This window comes from Carassius gibelio, chromosome B16, assembly GCF_023724105.1.
Source record: "Carassius gibelio isolate Cgi1373 ecotype wild population from Czech Republic chromosome B16, carGib1.2-hapl.c, whole genome shotgun sequence".
Classification (NCBI taxonomy): domain Eukaryota; kingdom Metazoa; phylum Chordata; class Actinopteri; order Cypriniformes; family Cyprinidae; genus Carassius; species Carassius gibelio.
Genome location: NC_068411.1, coordinates 7,251,209 through 7,278,132, shown reverse-complemented (window position 1 = coordinate 7,278,132; position 26,924 = coordinate 7,251,209). Strand labels below are relative to the sequence as shown.

At 37.2% G+C, this 26,924-nt stretch overlaps 1 protein-coding gene across 5 annotated transcripts in view; it reads left to right on the top strand.

Annotated features, from left to right (window-relative positions):
* The first annotated feature begins 2,010 nt into the window (after positions 1-2,010).
* limd1a (LIM domains containing 1a) overlaps positions 2,011-26,924 on the top strand; it is a 41,400-nt gene continuing 16,486 nt past the window's right edge. The window contains exons 1-3 of one of the 5 annotated variants that reach the window (XM_052578406.1): positions 2,014-2,560; positions 2,695-3,780; positions 13,654-13,755. In XM_052578406.1, coding sequence (XP_052434366.1) covers positions 2,703-3,780; positions 13,654-13,755 — 1,180 coding nt within the window. In that variant the 5' untranslated portion in view covers positions 2,014-2,560; positions 2,695-2,702. Of the gene's footprint in view, positions 3,781-8,440; positions 8,573-13,653; positions 13,756-26,924 lie in introns of those variants that run through there. The other 4 variants (XM_052578404.1, XM_052578403.1, XM_052578408.1 and 1 more) reach the window with 4 other exon arrangements.

Below are 26,924 nucleotides of genomic sequence, written 5' to 3'. Positions count from 1 at the left end.
TTAATTGATGACAAATGCAACTAGAATTGCCTGTGACAGAGTGTTACAGTTTTTTTTATAACTGGTAGAGGGCTGTTAAATCCTGTAGGAGGACAGTCATTAACAAAAAGCAAAATTTCTGTGGCGGTGTCCGAAAGAGTCTGCTATGAGAAATCTGCTATACGCTCCAGTCAAAATCACAACCCCTCCACTCCGCGCTCCGCTCACATACTTCGATTGTGAGTAACTGTTACTGTCATGACAGATCTATTTCAGAACCAGCCGCTATCAAAATAATCTGGCTGCAGGCGTGGGCCAGATATTAGTGCTGGCAGTCCAGTTTTGGTCCACGGGCCGCCTGTTGCCGACCACTGCTCTAAAACATCAAGAGTGTAAAAGAGATACATCCACTCACACACACTTAAACATAATTATGCATCCTCAAATGAATTGGTATGGCTATAACCATATACATGTGTGTATATACTGCATATATATATATATATATATATATATAGAGAGAGAGAGAGAGAGAGAGAGAGAGAGAGAATTTTAATACTTTGTTTAACAAAATGCTTTCTGTGTTCATGTTTAAATTAAGTAATAATAATACAAAAACCTACACTTCAAATCACCATTTACAACAACAAAAAATATAAACCTTGACAAAAAGTAGTCTTTGAGAATGCTTTAATATACATTTAAATCCACAACCTAATAAAAGTCAGCAATTATGTATAAAAACAACTAGGGCATTCACAAGCCTATGTATACAATCTGAATAGTGGTCACACCATGAAATTACAGGTTTTGTGTTTTTTACTCTCACCAGGAAGTGCTATAATATATATATTTTTCATTTATTTTTCAATGATTTTTTTTTTCAGAATTATGCATACATATTAATTAGTACCATAAAATTATTTCAGAATAAAAAATAAAAAATATAAGAACAAAAATATATTAGATTAATTTAACTGAAGAAGAAAAAAGTTACATGTCAGGTGTCCGGTCACTTTTGGCCATGAAGATCATTAGTGTGACTCCCAAATGAGAAGTGCACAAGGGAAATAATAAACTTGCTTTTATTTGTCGCTAATGAAAAACATTTTTTAAGTGTCCACATACTTTATGGGACTAATGTTACTGAACATGTGAGGTGTGTGCTTGTAGAGGAAAGCATTTCTGTCCCTCTTCATGCTGCAGATAATGTTGCCGTGTAGGAATGTTTGGCTTGTGGAGTTGATCACATGAGTTGTGTTATCCCTCACTTCACTTTCCTCTACACAACATCATGGTTTGGTTTGGCTACTGGAACTCTCTGAAATGTCTTCAGATGGGACCTGAGAGGCTGATCAGCATGTCGCAGTGATCTCCACAGTAACCATCAAACATGTACCTATATGTTGTGTTTATAGGCTAATAGTTGTGTGGCACATTTAATATTATGCATTGTGTTATGCTTTGAAAGACTTCAGAGGAAATATTGTCTGTGAATAACATACATTTTGGTTTGTTCATCACATAGAGATGAATGACTTCAAGTATTATATAATAGTGAATGTGCTTTTTTGCCATTTTTGAAGCATATTGGAAAATTCTGAAACATGAATTTTAGGGACTGAACTTTAACCAGTAAATTCCCTAATTAAATGAAAACCTTTCATCTAGCCTATGCATTTTTTTAATCTAATCTATTAATTCATAGCCTAAAGGCTCAGGTTCATTCTTTTATTATAACACTGGGGTTTTGCTCCAGTCCAACAGACCAAGTTGACTCCTCAAGTAGGCTAACCGTATCAAATTAAACGTTAGATGTCAAATTCACTATAATTAAAATGCAATGTTTTATTATTTCCACATGTCTTGTGGTGAGAAAATTCTCTTCAGTGTAGACTACTTTAATCATGTAAAGTTACAACGCAACCGCACGACAGCAGAGTCTTTACATGTCTCTTTCAAGTAGGCTACAAGCTCTCAAACAGCTCAAAACTTCTCCAAACAAACCCCAAAACACTGATCTTGATTATTTAGAGTGGATCCGTGTTAATAACCTGCACGCGGACTCTGTTCTCCTGTGGGCGCGCTCGTGAACTGCAGCGCTGGTCGCGCGCTCCTTCATTCACCGCGGGACTCGGCGGGAGTCGCTCAGTTTCTCTCAGTGAGGAGAAGAGTTCACTAAAGCAGCCGTTTAAACTTGCTCTCGTCCATTGTGTTGTAGAATTCGTTAGATGTTAGAGTTTAGGTCGAGTTTCAGTCGATTTAAACCGAGAGCTGCCTCCGAAAGTTACAAGAGCAGTTCTGCGCGTGTACGTTTCTTTTCAGTCAGCTGTTAGTTCGTTTCATTGAGGATTTTCCTTCTTTTTGTCGTTGTCTACAGTTAGTTTTATCTACAGGTTAAGAAAATGCCGAGAGGTTTTTCGTCGAAATAGCTTTCCCGTGACGCTTGGTCACTTATTTATTTTGGCGGGTCGGCTATTTTAGTGGATTTAATCTGTGTCGTGTGATGTTTGCTGTGGAAACCTAAACCCTTCACTTGGCTTCAGCAGTTTTGACTGATCTTACTGGTGGCTTTTCACAGGTGAATGAGTTTGGACAGCTGTTCCCCATCAGTTTTCCGTCTTCAATGGTTTGTCTAAATTTACCGCTGGAGATCCTCCTTTGACAGAAGTCGTTAAAAACTTTCTTTCTGAGTGTTTCAGTTCTTGCTTCTAGTTGCAAACATGGATAAATACGACGATTTGGGACTTGAGGCGAGTAAATTCATCGAGGACTTGAACATGTATGAAGCATCGAAGGACGGCTTATTTCGCGTGAAGAGAGATGCGGGAAACAACCCGGATTTTGAAGAAACCAGAAAAGTCTTCGCTTCAAAGATGACCAAAATACACATGCAGAAGCAGCAAGAGGAGATGGCAAGAAACAGTCTGGCGGCAAGAATCAATGGAAGTCACTCGAAAGTGTCAGATAACACATTTTACACCAAAGACAGACCACCCATCAATAGTTATAGACAGGGTGGTGAAGCAGCAGCCAAACCACCCATCATGTCTGGACCAATGGTTGGCACTGCCAGTGTGACTCCATACATATCTTATGAAGGACAAAAGCATAATTTGGCCAGTTTACCTGATGGATCCAGCAACAGGGTATATGACATTAATGAGACTGGGAATGCTGTTAACCCAATACCAGTTCCAGCCCGATCGGCACCTTCTACCAGCCCCCCTGGCACATGGGCATCAAGAAGTGTTTACCCGTCTCAGACACCATCATCTCCTTTCTCCAACAGTTCCTCCTCTTCCAGCTCACCTGGAGCAGGTCAGAATTATTCTCCAGTGTCTCAGGGATTCCCTCAAACAGGGAAGTCTCCCTCTCAGTCGCCCACAGGAACATACAGGGATGCATATCACCAGCCGCAACAGGTTAGCCCTGTTCAGCACCAACTAAGCTCTGCCCAGAGGCCTGCCAGTGGACCGACATATCAAAATGGGGTAGCTCATAATATTGGCACCCCCTCCCCTACCCAGGTGACACAATTTCCATTGTCTCATGGAGGGAAGCAAGGTGAGCCATCCCAACCCAAGAGCCCTGCACCCGGTAACCTGACAGTGCCCGCTGCTACCCCTGTTGAGTCGCCCCATGATGAGTCTTCCAGCCCTTCTCGGGCGCTCAAGCTGCCATGCCAGACCCTCCATGTACAGACGGATCAGGGGCCATCTGCGGCTGAAATAAAATTAGAAGCTCTAACTGAACGCCTGGAAAAGGAGATGGACGCCCAGCCAAAGGCTGAGTACTTTGGTAAGCACAACGTGGTCACTGCCAGTTTGCTGTTTTTATATTTATCTTTTTCACATCTGCAATTTTGTTTAGCAGCTTGCTGATTGAAAAACCCTCTGCCTGTTTCTACTTGACCTTCACTCTATATGTGTGTGTGTGTGTGTGTGTGTGTGGTTCTTGCCACAATGAGCCGTACATTCAGTTGTATGCAAGTGTGTGAAATAATGATGTAGCCTAGATCCCTGTTACTGGTGCTTTTTCCTCTTCAGAAGCTATTCCTCGACCTGCCTTTTTCTAATCTGTTGATAATTCATTTTATTACATTTTAGTTGCCAACGGCAGACTTTGCTGTTACCTCTTTTCATTGAGCTAGACTCTGATCTGTGGGAGTCTATTCAAGCTAAAAGATATTTCTTACTCTAAGGAAAGTTTCCTCCTGTTGCATGGTGCCTGCTGTGTATGAAACAAGCCTAAACCAACATCACCATCCCCATTATTATTCGCTCTGTGGGCAGTGGGCCTGCAAAACTAATTCATTCACTTTTGTCTCTACACAAGACCTAACAATTGTCTCTGGCAGACGATATTACAAACCAAACGCTCAAGGTATTTTAACATCGTTCATGCTCAGTGTTAAATTTAGTTTCAGTTTACTTTGGTTACAAGTTTATTGACCTAAGACTAAAATGATTTATGGTTGAAGTGCAGGTATATACTTCTGAAGCTCAGGGAAGATGGCATATTTAAAGGGGAGGTTCACCCAAAAATGAATATGCTGTCATTTACTCAACCTCATGTCTTTACTGTATGAGTGTCTTTCTTCTGTGGAATATAAAAGAGAATATTTAGAGAGATCTTTTGGAAGTCAATGGGATCAAAAGTTGTTTGGTTTCCAACATTCTTCAAAATATTTTCTTTTGCGTTTCGCAGAAGAAAGTATGTCTTAGAGGTTTGGAATGACGTAAGAATTTTCATTTTTGTGTGAACCATTCCTTTACCGTGATGCAAAAAGAGTACATTTCAGCCAGTGTCTTTATAGTTTTACGTTGGTCCATTTTCGCAGTTATAATTTTTTTTGTTGGAAAGCCATATTTTCATATTTTGTCTGAACAATCAACACCATGGTACACAAGCACAACCCATCCAATGGTCTTTACTGTGATTATTCACAGCTTCAAATTAAATATGCCATCTATCCTGAGTGAGGTCCATAAACAAGTGTAACACTGTGACTACTAAGTGGACTTCTAAAATACGTAAAGAAATCATGTGTGGTCTCTGTGTGAGAGACAACACATTACAAAAAGTCACGTAAGAAGGAGCTGAATATAATTTGGAACCTATTAATGAGCCTATGTTCCTAGCTTTAGCTTTAATGGCTAACAGAGGAAGCTGACAACAAGTGCATCTTATGTGCTTGTCTTCAGTTTCCTCAGTGTTCTTGAAAGTGAAGTCTCTGATGATGTACTGAACAAAGTTTTATGGTTTTCCTTGTCTTAATATTCACACTTGTGTATATAGTAGAAGGGTGGAAAAAAATATCTAAGGTACCGGTAATCAGTTGACCTATAACTGAATGGATTATAGGTTTTACTGCCATATGGAAAAAGTGCACTGAGAATAGTTCTCAGATATAAAGCGTGATGGTCTAGCAGTCCCTAGCTGCACTTGCTGTTTCCATTGAGCTTTTGTAAATCATTCAGTCTTGCTAAAGGAATTTCCTGCTGGAAAAGCATAGCGCTTGTAGTGTGTGTGAAGAATCTTTAGTATATGTTACTGTGATTGCAGAAGAGATACAGACATGCAATATAGACATAAACATTAGCATGCCTGTGCCCGAGCCTACATAGACGCATAGTTTCCTCTAAGCATGTCTCTGGACATTTGTTGTTTACATGGACTGTATATTGTGGTCACTAGGAAATAGCTGGTTTAAATTTAACTAAACGAAGCCGCGAAGCACATGGAGTGTTTGCCGCGCAGCTCATATCCTCGTGACCATTGTGCTGTACTTTGTACTGTACTTGACAGTCACTCTCACTCTCACTCTCTCTGATTCATACTCTCTCTCTCTCTCTCTCTCTCTCTCTCTCTCTCTCTCTCTCTCTCTCTCTCTCTCTCTCTCTCTGATTCATACTCTCTGATTATAAACATTGATTGAGTGACAAATGCTTTCTTTGGCCTTGCATGAACTGAACAAATCAAGGATTTTTCATATACTGAGGAGTGGGTGAATAAAGTACATTGCTTTCATCGTCAGCCCCACGCAGTATTCTTTTTTTTAAGCCTTGAAAACGTCAAATATCATTCAGGCCACAAGAAGTCACTTTTGGACAATAATAGGGCTGCAAAACATTTAAACATGATAAATCGATTCAAAATAAGTTTGTTTACATTCTATATGTTTGTGTTCTGTGTATGTTTATACGTGTGTGTGTGTGTGTGTGTGCGTATATGTATATATGGAAAAAAATTATAAATAAATTATATAGTGTTTATATAATTATATTAAGTGTTTGTATACAAAAACATGAAAATATTTGTTAAAAATATATACAGTACATATGTATTTATATATAGATAATAAATATACAGCATACACAAACATGGTAAGTAAACATATTCTGGCTATGTATTAATGGGAGTTGTGTAACCTACAACATTGTAAATCTAGCATGTTTTTATATATATATATATATAATTTTTTTTTTGTTTTTTTGTTTCTAGAACAACAGCTGTGAGTGAATGGCAAATTTGACATCATCTAACCACTGTAGATAATTTTTGGGAAAAGTCATAGAAATGTTTTATTTTTCTTTCGTTCTTTTGCTATTAGATCAAATGGGAACACTATAAATGCTGCTTGTTGTAGATGCCATTCACTAAGAATTTACCCAACTATGATAACATAAGCTGAAAGACACAGAAATGTGAAAATACTAAAAATGATTACTCAAATCCATATTAATAAGTAAATAATAAATACATATCAATTTGAGGATTACCCCTAATTTATGTGCTATTAAAAAACACATTGATGACCAAACGATTGTGTTTCCATTCATTAGGGAAGACCCAGTTTAGGCACTGAAGGATGTTTTGACATCCACCTGTGTCCTCTTGATGTGTCCTGGATGCTGAGCTGGCAGTGAATGGCTCAGTAAAGCCATGCTGGTGTTTATAGTCTCCGTCTGACAGCTCCTGCACCGCTGAGATGTTAAGGAATGTCTACATTTTTACAAAGTAGCTACACGAGGACAAAGAGAAGGTAATAAATGAACAGACTCTTTAGTGAAGCCCAATGGTGAGCTTGCCTCTGCTGACATCCAAATGGTTGGCGTCCCCCCCCCCCCCCCCCCCCGTCTGGAGTGGGTTATGCTTGGCTTCTCCCTGCTGCTGTGTTTTGTTTTGGAAGAGACAGTGGGTGAGATGTGAGTCTGGCTGGAGGGAGGGAGAGAGGGATCCCGCCTTGTGCACACAGACATACCAACAGCAGACTTTCATGCTTTGTGCCCTGCACTCTTTTGATGAAGGATTCCTTAATCTGCCTGTCGACTAGATGGCTTTATCTTAATTGTCGTCTAGGATTCTTGGCTTCCTGTCCCTTAGCTTTTGAGTTCATGTCCTGCTCTTGTGAATGGCTGTACTCTGAATTAACTGTTTGGCCTACATCCCAATGGCGGATGAACTGGGAAAATGTACCTGCTGTAATTTCTTGAGCACTATTTGGACATTTTTGACAGAGGCCAAATCCATGTGACAAATGAATTGCTGTATGAATCCACATCAGTCCCTTTCCCTGCTGCACGTGCGTTAATGTGAATGCATGTTAAATACTCACACTTTTATAAGTGAAATGCTGGAAATTGTTTACACAAATAACATTACACAACAGTAATTAATAACTAAATGAATCACATTTTAGTCATTTTAAAATGGGCTGTTATTATAGTATGCAATCAATTGTTAAATATTACGGTAGCACTTTATTTTACAGTCCTGTTCCTCATGTACATACTATGTACTTATTATATTAATTACAATAACTATGTAATAACTAGGTACTAACCCTGAACCTACCCCTAAACCTAACCCTACCCCATGTAGTTACCTTGTATTACCAGAACTTTCTTAGATAAATACACTGTAAGTACACTATTAGTACATGTTAGTACACGTACTGTAAAATAAAGTGCAACCAATATTACTATACAGTTAAATAAATGTGGGCTTGCACAATAATTTTACTAGTCAAACAAGTGTCCAAATGTTCACCATAACAGTTTGGCTAGTTTACCCATTTTAGAAATGACATCAATCATTTAGAGAGCTGAAATGCAAGATAATCATTGTGCAATAATTAAATGGTCAGGATATAATTTTTCCTATTATTAAACTAAATATGGAGTTATTTATTAATTTAATATAATTGTATTTTGTATAATTTATGTTTTTTCCCTCTATCGCAGGATTATTATTTCTGTTTTCTCCTTGCATAGTTGTGACTGTTGGTGTGCCACAACCAGTTCAGTTAGACTATGCATTATGTGTCTGTTCCTGATAAAGTATTGGACAGCTGGGAAGAAATGGTTTTACCTATTTGCCAAAGCTAGTTTCTACTTGTGTGGCATTTGGTAGGTATAAATTTAGGGCCCTGGCTGTGCTCACATGAATGTATTAATAAGCACACGTGGGCTGATAAATAGCAAAAACAGATTGAGTCTTTTATTGTCGATGCTGTAAATAAATAGCACTGGTGCTGATGGGAATCTACTGAGTGGTCTCTTCAGCTCTCAAGGGGCTACATTTACTGGTAATGGTTATTTTGAGTCGATGTAGATCTATGTGCAAGATGTATGTTCTCTGAGAGAAGTTGAAAACAGTCCAGTGTGAATGTAAGCACATTTCCCTGCATGTGTCATGTGTGATAATGTGTTAATTTAACAGACCGCGAAGCTTGTTAGAAATTCACTCCACATGATTTGTCCATGATTTGTTCAGGTTCAGTGCATCTTCACCGCTATATTGACAGCATCTGGAACGTGCTCGATTACCACAGAAAATCATTTTGATCTGTCTAACAGTTTGGGAAATCTGCAGCAGCTCATATTTGGTCAAATAAGCTTGTATTAATTCTAAGGCTGCAACTAGCCTATTTTAATTGATAAATCTATTGATTCCTTTTCTCTAGTTAGTCCATTAATCTAACATTTCTCTCCTTATAGATCTATTGATTATTTTCTGATTTGCTCTGAATAATCCTTTGGCAAACTTGTAAATAACCATAACTTCTGCCATATACCTTTTTATGTTTTATTCAAATAGTGTAAATTTGGGTTAAATGTGTAATGAATATTATTACAGTGTTTTTTTTTTTGTTTTTTTTGTATTTTCTTTTTTTCCGTTTTAATTTTAAAGTTTTAGTAATTTTGTTGTGTTTGATATTTTTATTACTTATGTTTCTTTAAATACTTATATTTATTTTTGTCAGTACATTGAGTTAATGATGTTTAGTTTAGTTTCTATAATAACCCTGGGGTGTGTTTCCCAAAAGCAACATTAGTTAACTGGTGGTAAGTTCCATTGAACTTGGTAATGACAGAATTTGCAAACTTAGTTGCTTCTGGGAAAAAGGAGTCCTCACTCCAGAAAATTTTAAGATATCGGTTCTGTTATGCAGTTTTCATGCTTGTAAAAAACCAAATGTTGTATAAACGTAACTGTGAGACTGACATCCGTATTCTAAAGCAGAGTAAACAGCCTATTTTCTGCTGTGAATAGTGCTGCTGAGCATGCATTTCTGTGCCTAGTGCCGAATGTAATCGGAAATGAACTTTATATATTTGAAAATGTTGTTTATGCCATCTTGGAGCATAACCACAACATAAATCTACATTGTTTAGTTAAACAAACAGCTTACAACAGCGTGCATGTGTGCTGGAAAGTGGCACTGCAATGCTAGCCATTAGTATCTGCTCTATGGAGTCTGAAACATGACATAAGAAGGAAACCACAACTCATTGGCTCCCAGTTAAAGATTTCTTACAATATTGATTGTTGGGTGCGATATGTTTGTGATGACTCACGGATTTCCAGCATGTGATGTATTGATGGAAATCATAATGTCCACATGTCGTTCTGACCCAAATTATTTCTCACATAAAAAATATTTTTGTTTTGAATCCAGATTTAGTTTAAAAGTGCTACAACATGGTGTTTAATTGAATCCTGTTTCAATGAAAAGCCGTTTTGTAAAGCAGATGTGGATCTGATGGTGTTTGTGCTGAAAGTCTGACTGAGCTTGGCACGTTTGGACCAGGCTTTGCTGAGTGGGCAGAACTTGTTAGCATGATGTTTGCTGAATACCAGATGAAACAGAGGCTCTTTTGTGTGAGGCCAGCGCTGGCTAAGAGCAGACCTCTGTCTGTTTAACGCTGTTATCTCAGCTCATGATTGCTGAAGTGTTCTCCTTGCGTATGCCACGTAGACTAGCCTGAACCAACAGAGATGGACAGAGAGTCTCTTGTGCTCCCAGCTCACCTTCCTCACAGACAGTCTTGTGATTTCACTTGAGCTGTAGTTATCTTAAGCTCATCTTAATGTAATGTTCTCTTAAAGGTGCGGAATGAAAGTTTTTGACTACTAAAGCAGGGGTCTCCAACTTTTTTTACATCACGGACCGGTTACTTTTGGAAAATTTTGGGTGGATTGGGTGGATATATCCTAATATATATATGGCTATTATATAATAAGGCTATTATATAGTTTTATAGTGGTTCAATGCATTATATCATATTGTTTTATTTGAATTTTTTTGAGTCACATCTGACATTTGTTTGGGATGAGCATGGAAAAAAATATGTGAAGCACAATGACATGGCTGTGGAGCGTTTATGACATAAGCTGTAAATATATGCATCTCTGTATTTCCGCGCTGTCTGAAACACGTCTCCGTATGTTCTCTTGGGCAGACTTTGATTGTGTGTGAGAACAGCGTGTGAGTATCAAATTGAGCGCTCTTTCGTTTCTTCATTTTGTGGTTTAAAATAGCTTGAACGTGTAAAGTAATCTGTGAATCATGTGCATGCCGAACAGTACAGGGTCTCGTCCGTACATACTGCGATTTGTTTAACCCCTAATATGTGACAGATCAGAGCAGAAAAGATCTTTCATTTACTTTTTTAACATGAAATCATCAAATTGCTACTCCATATCATTTGCATACAACAGAATTACTGAATAATAAGAAAAATCACTAACACGCAATAAATAACAGAGTGTCGTATCTGTACACATTTTTCCCAAAGCGTTCTTGCGACCCGGTAGCAGTTCTTCCACGGCCTGGTAGTTGGTCGCAACCCGATGGTTGGGGGCCTCTGTACTAAAGCATAAAAATACCATATTATGTTTGCAGATATTCTCTTTTGAAAATGTGTGTTTGTGGCCGGAATGTCTGTTGTTGTTGTTTTGGTTTGTGAAACCCGTCCACAGCCAGTTCACCCAGTTTTATTTCAGCACGCTGGGTATCCAGTTGGTAGAAAACGCATTTTATTTCATTCATTGTCAAGTGCACTCGTTCCTGTTGGTGTCACAGTCTGGCAACCTGCACTTACATCAAGTCTGAGGAGGAGGGGGCAGGTTTGTGTGTGTGTGTGAACTATCAGAAGTATAGTATTACACTCTTGGGGGGCAGCAACGGAATAAGAAAAACAAGCTATATTTTTGGTTCTAGTATGGCATTTAAAATTGATGTTTTCTTTGCATTGCATTTCAATTATTGTATTTTATTATAAAGGAGTCATATGATGCAATTTCAAGTTTTCCTTTAACTTTGGAGTGTTACTAATATATATATATATATATATATATATATATATATATATATGTATATATATGTATATATATATGTATATATATATGTATATATATATATGTATATATATATGTATATATATATATATGTATATATATATGTATATATATGTATATATATATATATAAATATATATATGTATATATATATATATATATATATATATATATATATATATATATATATATATATAAATATATATATGTATATATATATATATATATATGTATGTATATGTATATATATATATATATATATACGTATATATATATACATATATATATGTATATATATATAACAATTATTGTTTTTTTTTTAAATAGGCTATGCGAAATATATCCGACTTAAATAATTAAGATTAACGGATTTAAAACAGAAGTGTGGGTGCTCCATAAGTTAACAAAAAAAAAAAAAAAAAAGGATGACAACGCATTCTGTTTGTTTGCTTTATTTTACAAGAGCACAAATCTTCTGTTTTTATTGTGAGTGTGCACAAATGAAAGTAAACACTTTTGCGGAAAATATATATATTTTTCTTCTGTCTCAGCTGTTTCGATCGCGCCGGAGCCTGCTGCAAACGTATATTCTAGCGATTCAAACTTACATCGCAGTCTGTTCATTATCAAAATAAAATAGTCAACTAAACATTTAAAAGGTTACACTGGTCAGTTTAAATAGACCGTAGTATACCGGTCCACTCTGCTGTTCCAAGGACATTTTTGCTCATATGAAGAGGATCATCTTTTCCGTCTATATGCGAATGCGTGTTAAGTACAAGCCTAGTTTACATTATAAATAATAGTTTAACATTCAAATACATTGCGAATATGGAAACATTTCGATTTGTGCCGAATGAGACATGAGCAATAACCTCCAAATAAATCTAGCCAAAGCCGCGCTCGCTCATCCTCGTCTGCACGCATGCACTGTCACGATCTAATTTTTAAAAATCTGACATTTTCTAGGACAGAATCCAGCAGGATCAAATTAATGTGAGCAACAGTGTGTTTTGGTGCAGCAGCGCCGATGTAGTTCACTTAATGTGCAGCGCAGTCACACGCGCTCCACATTTCGGATAATTTTATACAATAATGTCAGTTGAAAACATTGCAATTGTGCTTTAAAATACAACAACGAGCACCACAAAACCATTTAAAGAGGCGCGTTCAGCGTTCTCCGTGCGGGATTGGAAACTGTCAACAAAGTAAAATGACCTCAAAAGTATGGCGCGCTCTCTTCATTTTATCAAATGATCATAATCGCATCTATTCATTTTATAATCCTGCTACTAGCATTTTATTCAGACTAAAACCTCTTTAATTCAAGTGAGAAAGCGTTTTGTGTGTGTGTGTGGCTTTTGCACATCCTGTCATACCGCTGACTGCGTGCCTGCAATAGACGCATTTTGCAGTATTATGGTTAACGATTAATCGATTAATTGATCGTTAATTTAAACGACGATCGATCATGGAAATAATCGAAATTTGACATCCCTAATATATATATATATATATATATGTATATGTATATACACACATGTGGTGTGCATTTATGAGATCTGTAAAGTCACAAAGATTAAAGTCTCAAACCCAAAGAGATATTCTTTCTAAAAGTTAAGACTCATCCACGCATTTTGATTAGCCATTGGGCTGGTTTTGTTTTGCAGACTTGGTAACCCTGATCCCGGGATGCACCTCATGAAGCTTGTTTGAGAGTGAATCAAATGTGCAGAGCTGTGGTCTAGATAAGTAATACAACATTTTAGTTGAACGTAATTCTAATACCTCTATTTGTAATTACATATCTCCAATATCAAGATCCAGTGCTTCACATTGAGTCTCCCGTCAGAACAAACATTATTGTGGTTAGTCTCATAACTCAGCTGACCTCTGCACTGACGCTCAGACTCCTCGCCAGCGGTGCCTTTCCTCTAACACACTCTTCCATTAAGTGCTTCTTACCTGCAGTATATAGAATGGAATTGAAAGTGTGACGTGGTTTGTTTTCTTGCTCTTTTGCAGGCAGCTGTGTGAAGTGCAGCAAGGCAGTGTATGGAGCGAGTCAGGCGTGTCAGGCCATGGGCAGCCTGTACCACGACAGCTGCTTCACCTGCAGCGCTTGCAGTAAGTGTGTCATATAAACTCACTCAAGATATAAGCGTGCTTTCACACGGAAGTAAACACAGGGCCTGCTGCAGTAATCATTTATCCATTCATTTAGAAGCTTCAGTGGATTCATGAGCAAAGATAAGAAGACACAGAGCAAAGTTTTTAAATATTTATGATAGGACCCCATAAGTTTAGCTTGTATAGAGCTGTCACTGCAATACTCATAAGTTCAACACCTCTTTATCTCTCCACTGACTACATCCACAGAGTCTGTTATATTCACTGAGCGATCATACCAGTTAGTGTTGTCACGGTACCAAAATTTCAGTATTCGGTATGATACCAGTGAAAATCCATGGAATAAATATTGTGTGATTTATTTCTTTAAAAATTTCAACAGTAGTAGGAGTATCACATACATTCTACTAAATAATAGTAATATTTCTAGCACAATGCCTTTATGTAAAAATGAACATGAAATTACTGCGAGCATCACGCGCTTCTGTCTGTGTAGTAAACAAACCATCCATTCATTTACACAGAAACGCACAGAACATAAAGGATTCATATTTCAACCATCTTTTGTGGCTTAACATTTACAGATACTGGTCCATATGGAGATTTAATTAATTAATGCTAACTTTGACAAATTCCGTGGCTGTCCATATTAAAATGTACGTTTCATTTTCATGACTGGATTTTGCGTTTTTTGCTGAGCATAAATCATAGCGCTGTATGCGTCAAGAACAGGGTTGACCGTGTACTCGGTACCATCGGTACTTAAAGAAACCTGGTACCGTCACATTTTCATTTTTTTAGTACCGCCTTGGTACCAAAGTACCGGGTATTTTGACAACACTAACACCAGTATATAAAATCTTTAGAGTGACTCCTGTCTGCACTCAATTATGATGAATGTCATCTAGTGTGATGTAAATATCGCATGAATGCTGATATGACCATTCAGACTGCGGTCGCACTGCAAATCATCTGACCTGAGTTTAGGATTTAGGAAGTGGCCCAAAACAGAATCCTAAAGATAAGAGTCCATGTGGTTTGTGCTGTTCACAGTGTCAGGGAAAAAAATATATTTCATTTATTTGATCAAAAATACATTAACCAGTAATATTGTGAAATATTATTACAATTCAAAATAACTGATTTATAATTTCATATACATGTTGCAGCTGTTCTGATGGAATCTTTTGTCCCTGTTTTGTTTGCTAATTTGTATGTTCCCAGATTTATATTTGACGGTCATATTTGAAGCTGTAGGTCTGGTCTGTGTTGGATGTCAGGATTCATCTCAGTTTGTCTGTGTTTTGTTAATGATTTAGCTTATGGTTCGGGCATATATGTGTATGTTTGGAGCATATAGGCTAACAGGAAACAGCACTGAGTCTGACTGAACTAAACTAAACCGAGCTCATGCACTGCGGTGAAGTTCAGTTAAACCTTTATTCCATGCTTTCATCCAGTCTTGTTTCCTCACACTTTATTTAGCTCCGCTCCGGCCCCTGGGACTGGCAGCTATTTGAAGGAAAATGTACATTCCTGAGTTTCTCCTCTGCATGACTGGTTCTGACCCACAGCGTCGCTCCGCAACGGCTCTTTAGTTGTCGATCTGTGTCCAGAGACTTGTTATGAGTGCAGTAAACATGTCTGCGTGTACTTCCACCTGTTTACACAGATTACAAGACTAAAGATAGTGAGAATGCACAGTGTGTAGTTGTGCAGGAGAGCGTGGTTGCCCGCTGGAGAGGAGTGCGGGGAGAGATGGGAGTGATGAGCAGATGGAGGAATGTCTGATGTGTTTGGTCAGCTGGAGCCAGAGAGAGAACGAGACAAACAGGTGTTTGATCTCCAGGGTCAGAGTGCAGTACGTAAATGAAAACATGAATGCTTGGCCAATGCATTGCAAGTGCACAGTCCCTCTAGGGCTGGGCGATATAGGCAAAAATTCCTTTAAAAAAAAAAAAAACTTATTTAATATTTCACTTACCACCCAATGTTGTCCAACAAAATACATATTAAAGACTTATGAAAACAAATAAAGTGAATGTAACCATGTAAGCCTTTATATTATGTGCAAAAAAGGTTAAAATCACATTTCATTCGAACATTTCAATAAGGGATGCACGATAAACGGTTTATCGGCACAACATCGGTATCGGCCGATAAAAGCTTAAAATGACCATCATCGGCATCAGCCGACATGAATATTTCTGCCGATGATCCAAACAAATAGGGGGGCGTGTGCAAGCGCGACGACCATGAACGTAGCTTGAGCGCCAAAAACTTAAACTTACAACATGTCAGCTGTGTGGAGGCATTTCGAGATCTGTCAAACAGATAACAAAGTTGCTATTTGCAATATTTGTAAAGCACAAGTGATGCGAGAAGGCATAAAACAACAGTCTTTCAACACTACAAATATGATTACACATCTTAAGAGCCGTCATCCTGAGCAGCACCAAGACCTGTTTTTCAGGTGTGAATGTCTGTCTACATTTGTAAAATAATACGTTTATGGATTTCTCTTCAGTAAAATGTAAGTTTAAATATATCAGGCGAAAAATTTGTATATATATCAATATCGGCCAAAATTATTTTGAAAATATCGGCATATCGAATATCGGCCAAAATCCAATATCGTGCATCCCTAATTGCACTCTAAAAACAAAAGTAAGGCTTATAAAGCGGAAGTTAAATTCACTAAACTAAAAATGAAAATAAATGAGAACAAAAGCACAGAGTTGTGTTAGGGTATTTTGATTACCCCATTACAGTCAAAAATAGATATACTTGTAGATTTAAAACTCTACATCACATTTATTGTCTAACTACAAATAATTCAGCAAAATGTTATTTTAGTCAGAATTGTTGAGCTTGTATTTAATTGAGCTCTGTCAGTTTGGTGCTCGTTCACTGAAGTCTGTGAAGTTTAGAGTAGAATCTCAAAATAGAAAGATCATGCACTTCTTAGAGAAAAAACTGAAACATTTCCATGGCTTGCTTACATTTACAGATGGAGAATATACCTGTGAAATATAAGTTGTGCATTCAGGAAGAATCTCAGACACATTAAACCACGCGAGTAGCCTAGAGTCTGTCAGAGCATGACGGGCTGAGACGCTTAAACAAATATGTGAAACAAAACTAAAAACTACACTCCCCTCAAAAATTGTTGGAACAGTGAGGCCAGTTCCTTTATTTTGAGGTAGACTGAAAATATTTAGGTTTGACTATGAGACGTGATCAACATTTCAGCTTTCAGCATTTCAGCAAGTATTTCAATCTAGATCTAATAAACACAGCTTAGAAGATGGCACCTTTTGTTTGAACCCCCCATTTGCTCATGTGACCGATGTGTGGGTTCACCATGTTTTCAGCATAAATAAAGTAATTGGCCTCAATCCTTTTTCATTACTGTGTTGGCATCTATGTCCAGCGCATCTTAGGGCTGGGTGGTATATCAAGTTTGTACAATATATATTGATAATTTTCTTTATAAGCGATTCGAAATGAGGCAATACCTTTTATATGGACATACAGTAGTTTGATACGAGCACATCTGAAAATATAAAGGACACAGACTGTTTAATAAATCTGTTTAATTTTTTTTACCAAATTCCAAAATCTGTTTTTTTTTTTTCAGTTTTAAATATTATAATTATTATGCTGGGTTTCATTACATTCTGTTCAAATGAAATTTTAGGAGTCAAAAAGCATGTCTAATTAATTTGAATCATGAAACTTATACAGTGAAACTAATCTGTCCCTTTAAAGCTGTTATTCCAACTACTTCAATTTTCAATAACATTCTGTTTCTCCTCAATTCTCCAAAACTGTAGGTGTAAAACAAACATAAATTCATTTAATATAAATGCCAATCCTAAACAAATTTATTTGAATTAAAAAATATGCAATACATGGGAGTTAACAGATGTTCAGGAGCAGGGGCACGCCCCAAACAATCACCTTCCCGAAACCTCCATATATCGGGCCACCACTGTACTGTTTGGTTCTTTCTCTCGAACCCACCCTTCCCTATTTTTTCTCATCCATTCAGCCAACCTTATCCCACATTCTCTTTCTTTCAAGTTGTATCGGGGGTCCTAATTTTCTGGCCTAAAAATATGATAGAGATGGTACCCCGACCCTGAGTCTCTCTGAGCCATCAATTCTAGATGCCCTGATCAACCTGACCATCATCCCATTTCCTTGACCCGTTAATCCTCTTTCTACTCCTCCCCAACACTCTGTTCAACTAACAGTTTCATAGCTTGTTTGTGGTGTAGTCCTAGCTAGTGAAAAATAAACTTGGGCTAATGTTCCTACTTCATTTTGGAAAAATTCTAATATGTATACTTTGTGCATGTTTCAGAAAAAAAAAAAAAACTTATATTTCAGAAAATATAGTAAATAGAACCAAAATGGCTAACTGTTGAGCTGTAATTTGGCCATAGTTTTAGCCATCAGATACTGAAGACTGTAAATGTTTGATTCTACAGCACGTTATCTCATCATCTGTGCTGTCCTGAGAGTCACATATAGATTATATAGCCTAAACCAAAGAAATAAAAGCCAACTATCTGTACCACATTGAATTGCACAGCATCATATTTTTTCTCTCTATTGCATTGAGTCACATAGCATTATAATAGCGGTGAATCATATTGCATTGCGTCAGTAGCTCCTTCATATGTATCTTTGACAATGCGTCGATATGCGTATCACATTTCTCTCAGTTATGGAGATGTACATCCCTAGTATAGATGTCTTCAGTGATGTAAGTCCACAACTTAAACTGTCAGTGAGCTCAACTACAGTGTCCTAGTTTTGGCATGTCACTCCAGTTGCTTAATATAATTTATTCCAAATTAAAAAAAAAATAAACAGATTGAGCTGGATCAATCCTCTATGCTCAAACTGATCTCTCAGTTGTATCCTACAGAAGAATTCTTGCTGTGTTTAGATCAGAGGGCTTCGTCAAGCAGAGAGACTTAGAAATAGCATCATAGACCACACAAACGGCCCATATAAGGCAAAGTGTGAAGGAAAACGTCGCAAAGCTCCCATAATACTTAAAACCTCAACAGGCCGAGTAGAAATGCTTTGATTTCTGGCTTCTTTCTAAACCCACTTCATGGACTTCAGAAGGTTGTGCAGGAAATGGCATAGTCTGCTGCACTAACTAGTGCAAGGTAAGACATGCTCCTGAAGTATTTTACATTTCAAACTCTCTGCTTTGAACATCAGATGAGTCTTTGTATGACTTAACTGAACACAAGCTCATAGAGAGTAACCCAAAAGTCACTGACTACCACTCCCAAACTCATGATTTGCCGCCTTGAACTCAATTTGGTTTTGTGGCTTCTCTGTGAAGGCGGAGACGCCAACAGTGGTTTGTGTGAAGGGACAGTAGATCATTGTTCTGGAGCTGTTAGGAGGGCAGCTTTGTTCGTGACCCAGTCCAAATGCTCTCCGTATCAGACCCACCAGGGATTGCCTGACATTTAAGTGCTGTACTGAGGTTTTTCAGATGAAATTGGATGGTATGGCAGCTTGGTAATCCTGTATCCTCCAATGTATTTATAGGTACAGTGGCCTTAAAAACGGCAATGCGTTAGATAACAAAATAACAAAGCAATGGCATCTTTGTTCTTCTGTGAACAAAAGGTCCTGAACAACTTCAGATTTTTTTAAAGTCAACTTTTATGTGATGAAAGTTGTGTCAACATCGACTACTCTGCTAAATGACTAAATATAGTCGGTGATGAGATCATTAATTAACAAGTAAGCCTGAACCTGGAGTTGAGACTCAAAAAACACCTTGTGTACAGCTATGGCATATGACACAGTACCACCCACATAGCTATTTCTCCTATAACCGTTCGTTTTTATCAGAATAGTGATTAACTTACCGTTTAAAACGTGCATTCTCCCATTCAATTTTGAGCATCCAGTAATATAATCACACGTCTAGTGGAGCGCTTTCAGAGTACGCATTTATTTGTCATTTTAACTGTTTGGAAACGGAGTATAAATGAGTCTTCTATAGGACCAGCGACTAGTCATCGTGAGGCTTAAAGTGTCACGGCAGAGCGTTGAAGTAGACTAGTCACAAACCCTACTGAACAATTAATTGAATTAGTTTGTCTTTAAGAGTTAGCTGCCATCTATTCTGTCATCTATTGTTCATTCTCATGTCATTGCCAAAACATTAAAGAAGATTTATTAATAGAATGTTGAGGTCCAGACAATATTGGACTCCATAGATTTTCATTGTATAGACACAAACACAAAAACATTTCATTTTTTTCAAAATGTCTTTTGAAAGAACAGATCACGGAGATCATTTACAAGTTTTTTTCTAGTTTAAACATCCTTGAGAACATTTAAGATCAGCCATTTCTCATAAAGAACATATTTATAAAGTCATTTTTCATTTAAATTGAATTTGAAGGGAAATGTTTTAAAGAATGTAATTACACTATTTCTCACGTAATGTTCTTAAAGAGATAATTTGCTTAAAGCAAACATAATGTGGTATGTACCAAATTAAACAGAAGTGGTTGGCTGAATTACATTATAAATCAGACGGCTGAATTCCAGTCTACATTTGGTGAATATAATTGAGAAGCATTTAGCTAAAGCTCTTGAAGTCCAAAATGATCCATATGCTTCACTTTCAGTAAAATATGGCAATTTATTAGTCTGGTGTCCTCCCATGAGGAAGACACGTGCACTGTAAAAAATTTCTGTAAATTTACAGCATATTAACAGCGTAAATATACAGTACTGAACTGTTTTCTAAAATTACGGTGTCTTACCGTAAATGCACACGTGATCGGTGGGAGAGGGGGAACCAAAGGCTAGCTGACGCATGGAGGAGCATGGTTTCAGTCAAAGTTTTATGGATTTCATCTCAAGTTGAGGCTCATTTACAGGTAAGCAGATCAAAGTCTGAATACATTTTTATCTTAAACTGCAGCGGTTTTTTTTTAATGTGGGCACAATATTTTAATTTACCTTTGACAAATCTTGCCAAGACAGTGAACTAGCATGTATGCAATTTTTACAAATTTCTCCTGAAAGTTAAGTGTGTATGTGTGTTTGTGAAGGATTTGCATCGTTTTTTTTTCTTTCCTGGTGTAAAATCCTGTAAAAAAAACCTTGTAAATAGTTAAATATAAAATACTTGCGTTCGCTGATTATTTCATTGGATATGAATTGAACATATTCGGCAACGGTAGAAGATGAGCACGTGATCGGTGGGGGAGGGGAGCAACGGTTAGCGTCTGATACCAGAGAAAAGCATCATCAGTCTCAGTGAATAAAACGGATATTATCTCAAATATAATCTCGATTACAGATTGCAGATAACGAGGATATGAAGTAAGTGCGTTTTCCTGATTTTCTGAAACACTTACTTACACAATTATATTTACATTTTACATTGGCGCCAACCCAGTGTAGTTTAAAATGGAGGATTTGTTTTATTTGCATTAATGTTGCTAAGTTAGGTGCGTATAAAGTTGGTAACTTATATACTATCCTTATATATTGGGAAATCGAAAATAGGCCTGTAAACTTAATTTTACTTAGGAAGCATAAACTCATCGCCTTTTGCATGAGCACTTGACTGGATAGATGGAAAGAGTAGCGTTTTAACGTTATGGTGAGAAACGTTTGTTTTTTTCGGAGTGACACATTAGTCTTTCAATATAAGTCGTATCTAAAACTAGTTAGAGTGTAATAATCTAAATATATTCTAACTTATTGTTAATAAAGTAGGCTTTGTATGTGAGCACATTTTAATTTTAATTTTGCACTGGATTTATTGGCACAAATCTCTAACGTTATATCACAGAGGAAACGTTACTTCATTCACTTACATTCTAACTTGTTCCTCAGCCTCAAATACAGTTTTGTGTGTGTGAGAGAGAGTGTGTGTGTGTGTGTGAGAGAGAGAGAGAGAGAGAGTGTGTGTGTGTGTGTGTGAGAGAGAGAGAGAGAGAGAGAGTGTGTGTGTGTGTGTGAGAGAGAGAGAGAGTGTGTGTGTGTGTGTGTGAGAGAGAGAGAGAGTGTGTGTGTGTGTGAGAGAGAGAGAGAGAGAGAGAGGGAGTGTGTGTGTGTGTGTGAGAGAGAGAGGAAGAGGAGAGAGCAGTAGACAGAATATTTTTAAGTGTTTTTAATGAAATGTTGGAGGATGTCCCAGGATGAGAACAAAGATATGGTTCTAACGTTAATGTCCCACTTCCAGGAACATGAAGATGGACTGGTTTCACATGCAGATGTTAGTATTTAGTTTTCTTCTTTCCACTTCACCACATTATATTATGTAATATTATTATTTGTGTATTGTGTGTTCTCTACAGGTTGCAGCATCTCCATCTGAGGTTGAGACGACACTCAATCTACCTGCCAATCCTCATCTGATTTTGCTGGGTTAGTGTGTCATTGCACATGATGAAGAAGAAACGTTTACTGATGGCTGAGATATAAAATTGTTAACATTGCTGTTGTGCACAATTGTTAAAATTGCTTCTTTTTTTTGTGAGTGTCCAGTCAACATTTTTGACTGCAGTTGCAACAGTGTTTGCTGTGTACTACATCTTCAACCTGCAGTATCAAGAGGCGGCTTGTTGCACGTTAGAATTTTTTCAAAGGTAAGTGTTTTCCTTTTTGCGTATGTTTTTATCACTCTCTTAGAATCTGTGGTAACACTTTATAATAAGTATACAGTAGTAAAGTAATAAATTATTTGCAAACTAGTTACCTCAACCTTTCTCCTGTGTTCTACTTGTGTTCTTCCATTTCAGTTTTTTCAGTTCATCATCTGAAACACTGTCAAATGTGGTTTTATTCGCATGCCAGACACGGAGAAAATAGGAGAAAGGCATGTAGATCCACATTAAATCCAAACGAGTCAGAATATATTTATAGATCGTTTGCAAATGATTTATAAGTGCTTTATTACTTTATACTTATTATAAAGTTTTACAAAATTCATCTAAATTCTAAACCAAATTAATTAATCAGAATTTGGAAAAATGGTTATTATACACTTCGGTAATGTGTAATGCAACTTTCCTTAGATGATTCTATGGAATAAACCCAGAAAGAGGCTCAAAGACCTGCCGAGGCAAGGTAGTCTCCAAGAAGATGGGGAAGGTGGTGAATAAGAAGTCCACTACAGTCAATCCAAAGGTTGCCACTCTACAAAAAAATCGAATGGACTTCAAATGGGACTTCATCTAGGCAAGTGAAGTTACGCATACATTTTCATTAAATACAGTTCTTAATACAACTTACTTCACCGTTTAAACACATAAAATGTTTCTCACATTTAAACTTGTTTAACAAAAAAAAATCAACATTTAAAAGTAGTCAGTTGAAAAACTGTGACTCATTTTGGTTACTAACGTTGCGTCCCTGTAGTTTGCATTGCATAAAATAAAATAATTTACAGCAAAGAAACGGTTTTATAAATAAAATCCACAAACCTATATTTGACCCCAAAAAAAGTCGTCAGTGGCACTGAGAACTACCCTGAAGAGGATACAGTCCGCACTCATTACAACCCCTATGTTGTTGCGACTGTTCAGTCCCAGGTTACACAAAAACTATCCAAACACACAAAAAAATTTTGAGGTTGAAATAATATAATGATTTTATTAAAACCATGAATTTTTTTTTTTTTGAGTACATGCACACTATTAATCAGTTTAGTTGGTCCACTAATGTTGCTCAAATGCACCGTTACCTCTCTGTCCTCTAACCGGTCACCCCACTTTATTCCGGGACCTAGCAATTTACAAATTAAGTACTGGTCATACTAATAGTGTGGAAACAATGAGAAAAAAAAGAGAAAAGAAGCATTTTCCATTTCTATGAATTATAAAAAATTGTATGCAAGCGCTCAACTCTGAAAAAAATTAAATAAGATTTACTTTGCGAAAAGTAAAGAATTTGCACAAATATATTTTAAAGGGGGGGTGAAATGCTATTTCATGCATACTGAGTTTTTTACACTGTTAAAAAGTTGGAGTCCCATGCTAAACATGGACAAAGTTTCAAAAATTAAGTTGTACGTTTGAAGGAGTATTTTTGTTCCCAAAATACTACTTCCAGTTTGTCACAAGTTTCGGAAGTTTTTTTCAAGTATGACTCTGTGTGACGTTAGATGGAGCGGAATTTCCTTATATGGGTCCTGAGGCACTTCTGCCGGAAGAGCGCGCGCTCCCATATAGCGAGGCTGAGCACAGACATTTCACTGATCAGAGCGATTCACTGATCAGAGCGAGAGCGTCGTGAAAAGTCACAAAAGAAGTGTGTTTTTGGTTGCCAGGGCAAGACAACCATGCACAGATTACCAAAAAAAAAAACCAGCATTAAGGGACCATTGGATGGAGTTTATTTTTACAGAGTATCAACGGAGTTGTGCAAGTGTTTGTGTTTGTTCCCTGCATTTCGAAGATGCTTGTTTTACAAACAAGGCATAGTTTGACGACGGATTTGCGTATCGTTTATTTCTTAAGGATGATGCAATCCCAACGAAAAAGGGTTACGATCGTGTGTTGGAACCGCAGGCGGTGAGTAAAACTGCTTAAAATATCTCTGCCTCCTTGTTAGTGCGTCCGCCTCCCACCGGAGACCCGGGTTCGAGCCCCGCTCGGAGCGAGTCGTTGCTGCTGCTGCTCTCGTTCAGTTTCAGCCTCTGGATCTGATTCTGGATCAAAAAATAAACGGCTGAATCTGACTGTAAGCCATGGTTTGTTTTGGATGATGGTTTTTCCCTCACGGTAATGTCACAGTTTCCACATGCTCTCAACACAAAAGCCTACTGGCTCTCGTGATTCTTTAGCTCCGCCCACACATCACGCCTCCAGCGGCTCGTGTTTTTCTGGGAATAATCGGTACAGACTATCTTTCTATTATGAATATAATAAAACTAAAGACGTTTTGCAGTTATGAAGGATGCAGTACTACTCTATAGGTACTCAAGGTTAACAGGATATTGAGTGAAAACGAGCATTTCACCCCCCCTTTAAGTAAATTTGACTGCTCTAATATAAAGTGCAACTCACCTGTAATTCTCAGGTAAAATCTACTTAATATTTAACTTAACACTCATGAAGAAATTAAGTAAATATGTTTTATAATTTTTTTTGTTTTAACTTTTTCAAATTATATCTTAATGGTTAAAATACATTTTAGAAATCAAATAGCATGTCCAATTAACTGAAATCCTGAAAGTGATTCAGTTAAACAATTTATCAGTAATTTTTTTTTTTTAGGAAATACGTTTTATTCTCAAATTCCATTTTTATTCCTGTTACAATTAAAACATGGAATAACAATTGTGTAATTATTCCTTAAACATCATTTTTAATGATTATTATTATTTTTATTACTATAATTCTTATTTTTATTATTATATTACTTTGAAAATGACATATTCTACTGTACAAAAGTGATATATTTCCGTCACAATCACATCACATTAGACATAACCTTTATTTTGAAGGATTGATGTGAAGACGCTTGATTTTTGTTTTGTTTTGTTTGTGTATGTGGGATAGAGCTGCAACTATTGATTATCTTTTCTGTAAACTAATGTGACGTGTGGGCGGAGCTAAAGAATCACGAGCGCCAGTAGGCTTTTGCATTGAGAGCTTTTGGAAGCTGTGACATTAGCGTGAGGAAAAGAAAACATCATCCAAAACAAACCATGGCTAATAGTCAGATTCAGCCGTTTATTTATGATCCAGAATCAGATCCCGAGGCTGAAACTGAACGAGAGCAGCAGCAGCAACGACTCGCTCCGAGCGGGGCTCGAACCCGGGTCTCCGGCATGGGAGGCGGACGCACTAACAAGGAGGCAGAGATATTTGAAGCAGTTTTACTCACAGCCTGCGTTGGGATTGCATCATCCTTAAGAAATAAACGATACGCAAATCCGTCGTCAAACTGGGCCTTGTGAACAAGCATCTTCGAAATGCAGGGAACAAACAAAACAACTCCGTTGATGCTCTGTAAAAATAAACTCCATCCACTGGTCCCTTAATGCTGTTTTTTTTTTTTGGTAATCTGTGCAGGGTTGTCTTGCTCTGGCAACCAAAAACACACTTCTTTTGTGACATTTCGCGACGCTCTCGCTCTGATCAGTGAAGTCTGTTGTGCTCTCAGTGCTCTGCTATACGGGAGCGCACGCTCTTCCGGCAGAAGTGCCTTAGGACCCATATAAGGAAATTCCGCTCCATCTAACGTCACACAGAGCCATACTCGAAAAAAACTTTCCGAAACTTGTGACAAACCGGATTCAAACGTACAACTTTTTGAAACTTTGTCGATGTTTAGCATGGGAATCCAACTCTTTAACAGTGTAAAAAAAACTCAGTATGCATGAAATAGCATTTCACCCCCCCCCCCCCCTTTAATCTAGTGTTCCTTTTTTTGATTAGCTAATTAATCCTTTGGATAACTTTACAAAAATGATAAGTACAACTTCTAACATAATATTGCAATTTTTATTAGTGTACAACACTATTTTATTGTATTCATCACAAATGTGACAAATTCTGTGACAATCCACATTATTTGCCTAATTCCGTTTTCATGATTGGATTCCGTGATTGCCTCCATGTTTTTCACATCGTGGAAATCGCAGGGTCCTAAGTTTCTGAAATGTTTTATATTATTGTACAGTATACATGTTTTTTGTTACGTTCTATTAAAATTCTGCTGATGTTATTTTAACTTAAAAAGGATTTTTCTCAATGTTTATGTTTCAGACTACAACCCTCCCTGGCTACACTTGCATCAGAGTTGGTGACAGTTTTATGCTTCTGAAACGTTCTTGGACTGTTCTACAAATCCTTGCCAGGTTTTGACTTATTACACCAAAATAAGATTTCTTAAAGGCTGTTTTTAGGGGAACGTACACTCCAAGCCCATGCCCATGCATTGTCATACTCATAGCACAAAGCTAGACCTAAAATGGCTGCTTGTTTTGTGTTTTATATGGTCAACTTAAATTAGTTTAAATATGTCCACAGACTTCTGCAGGGTTCATTTTGCACATTGTCTGTTTTGTAAATTGGTTAATTTTCTTCTCTCTTCATCTCATCTTTCTCTAACACATTTTGATTGGTTATTATTTTTATTTTTTTTGA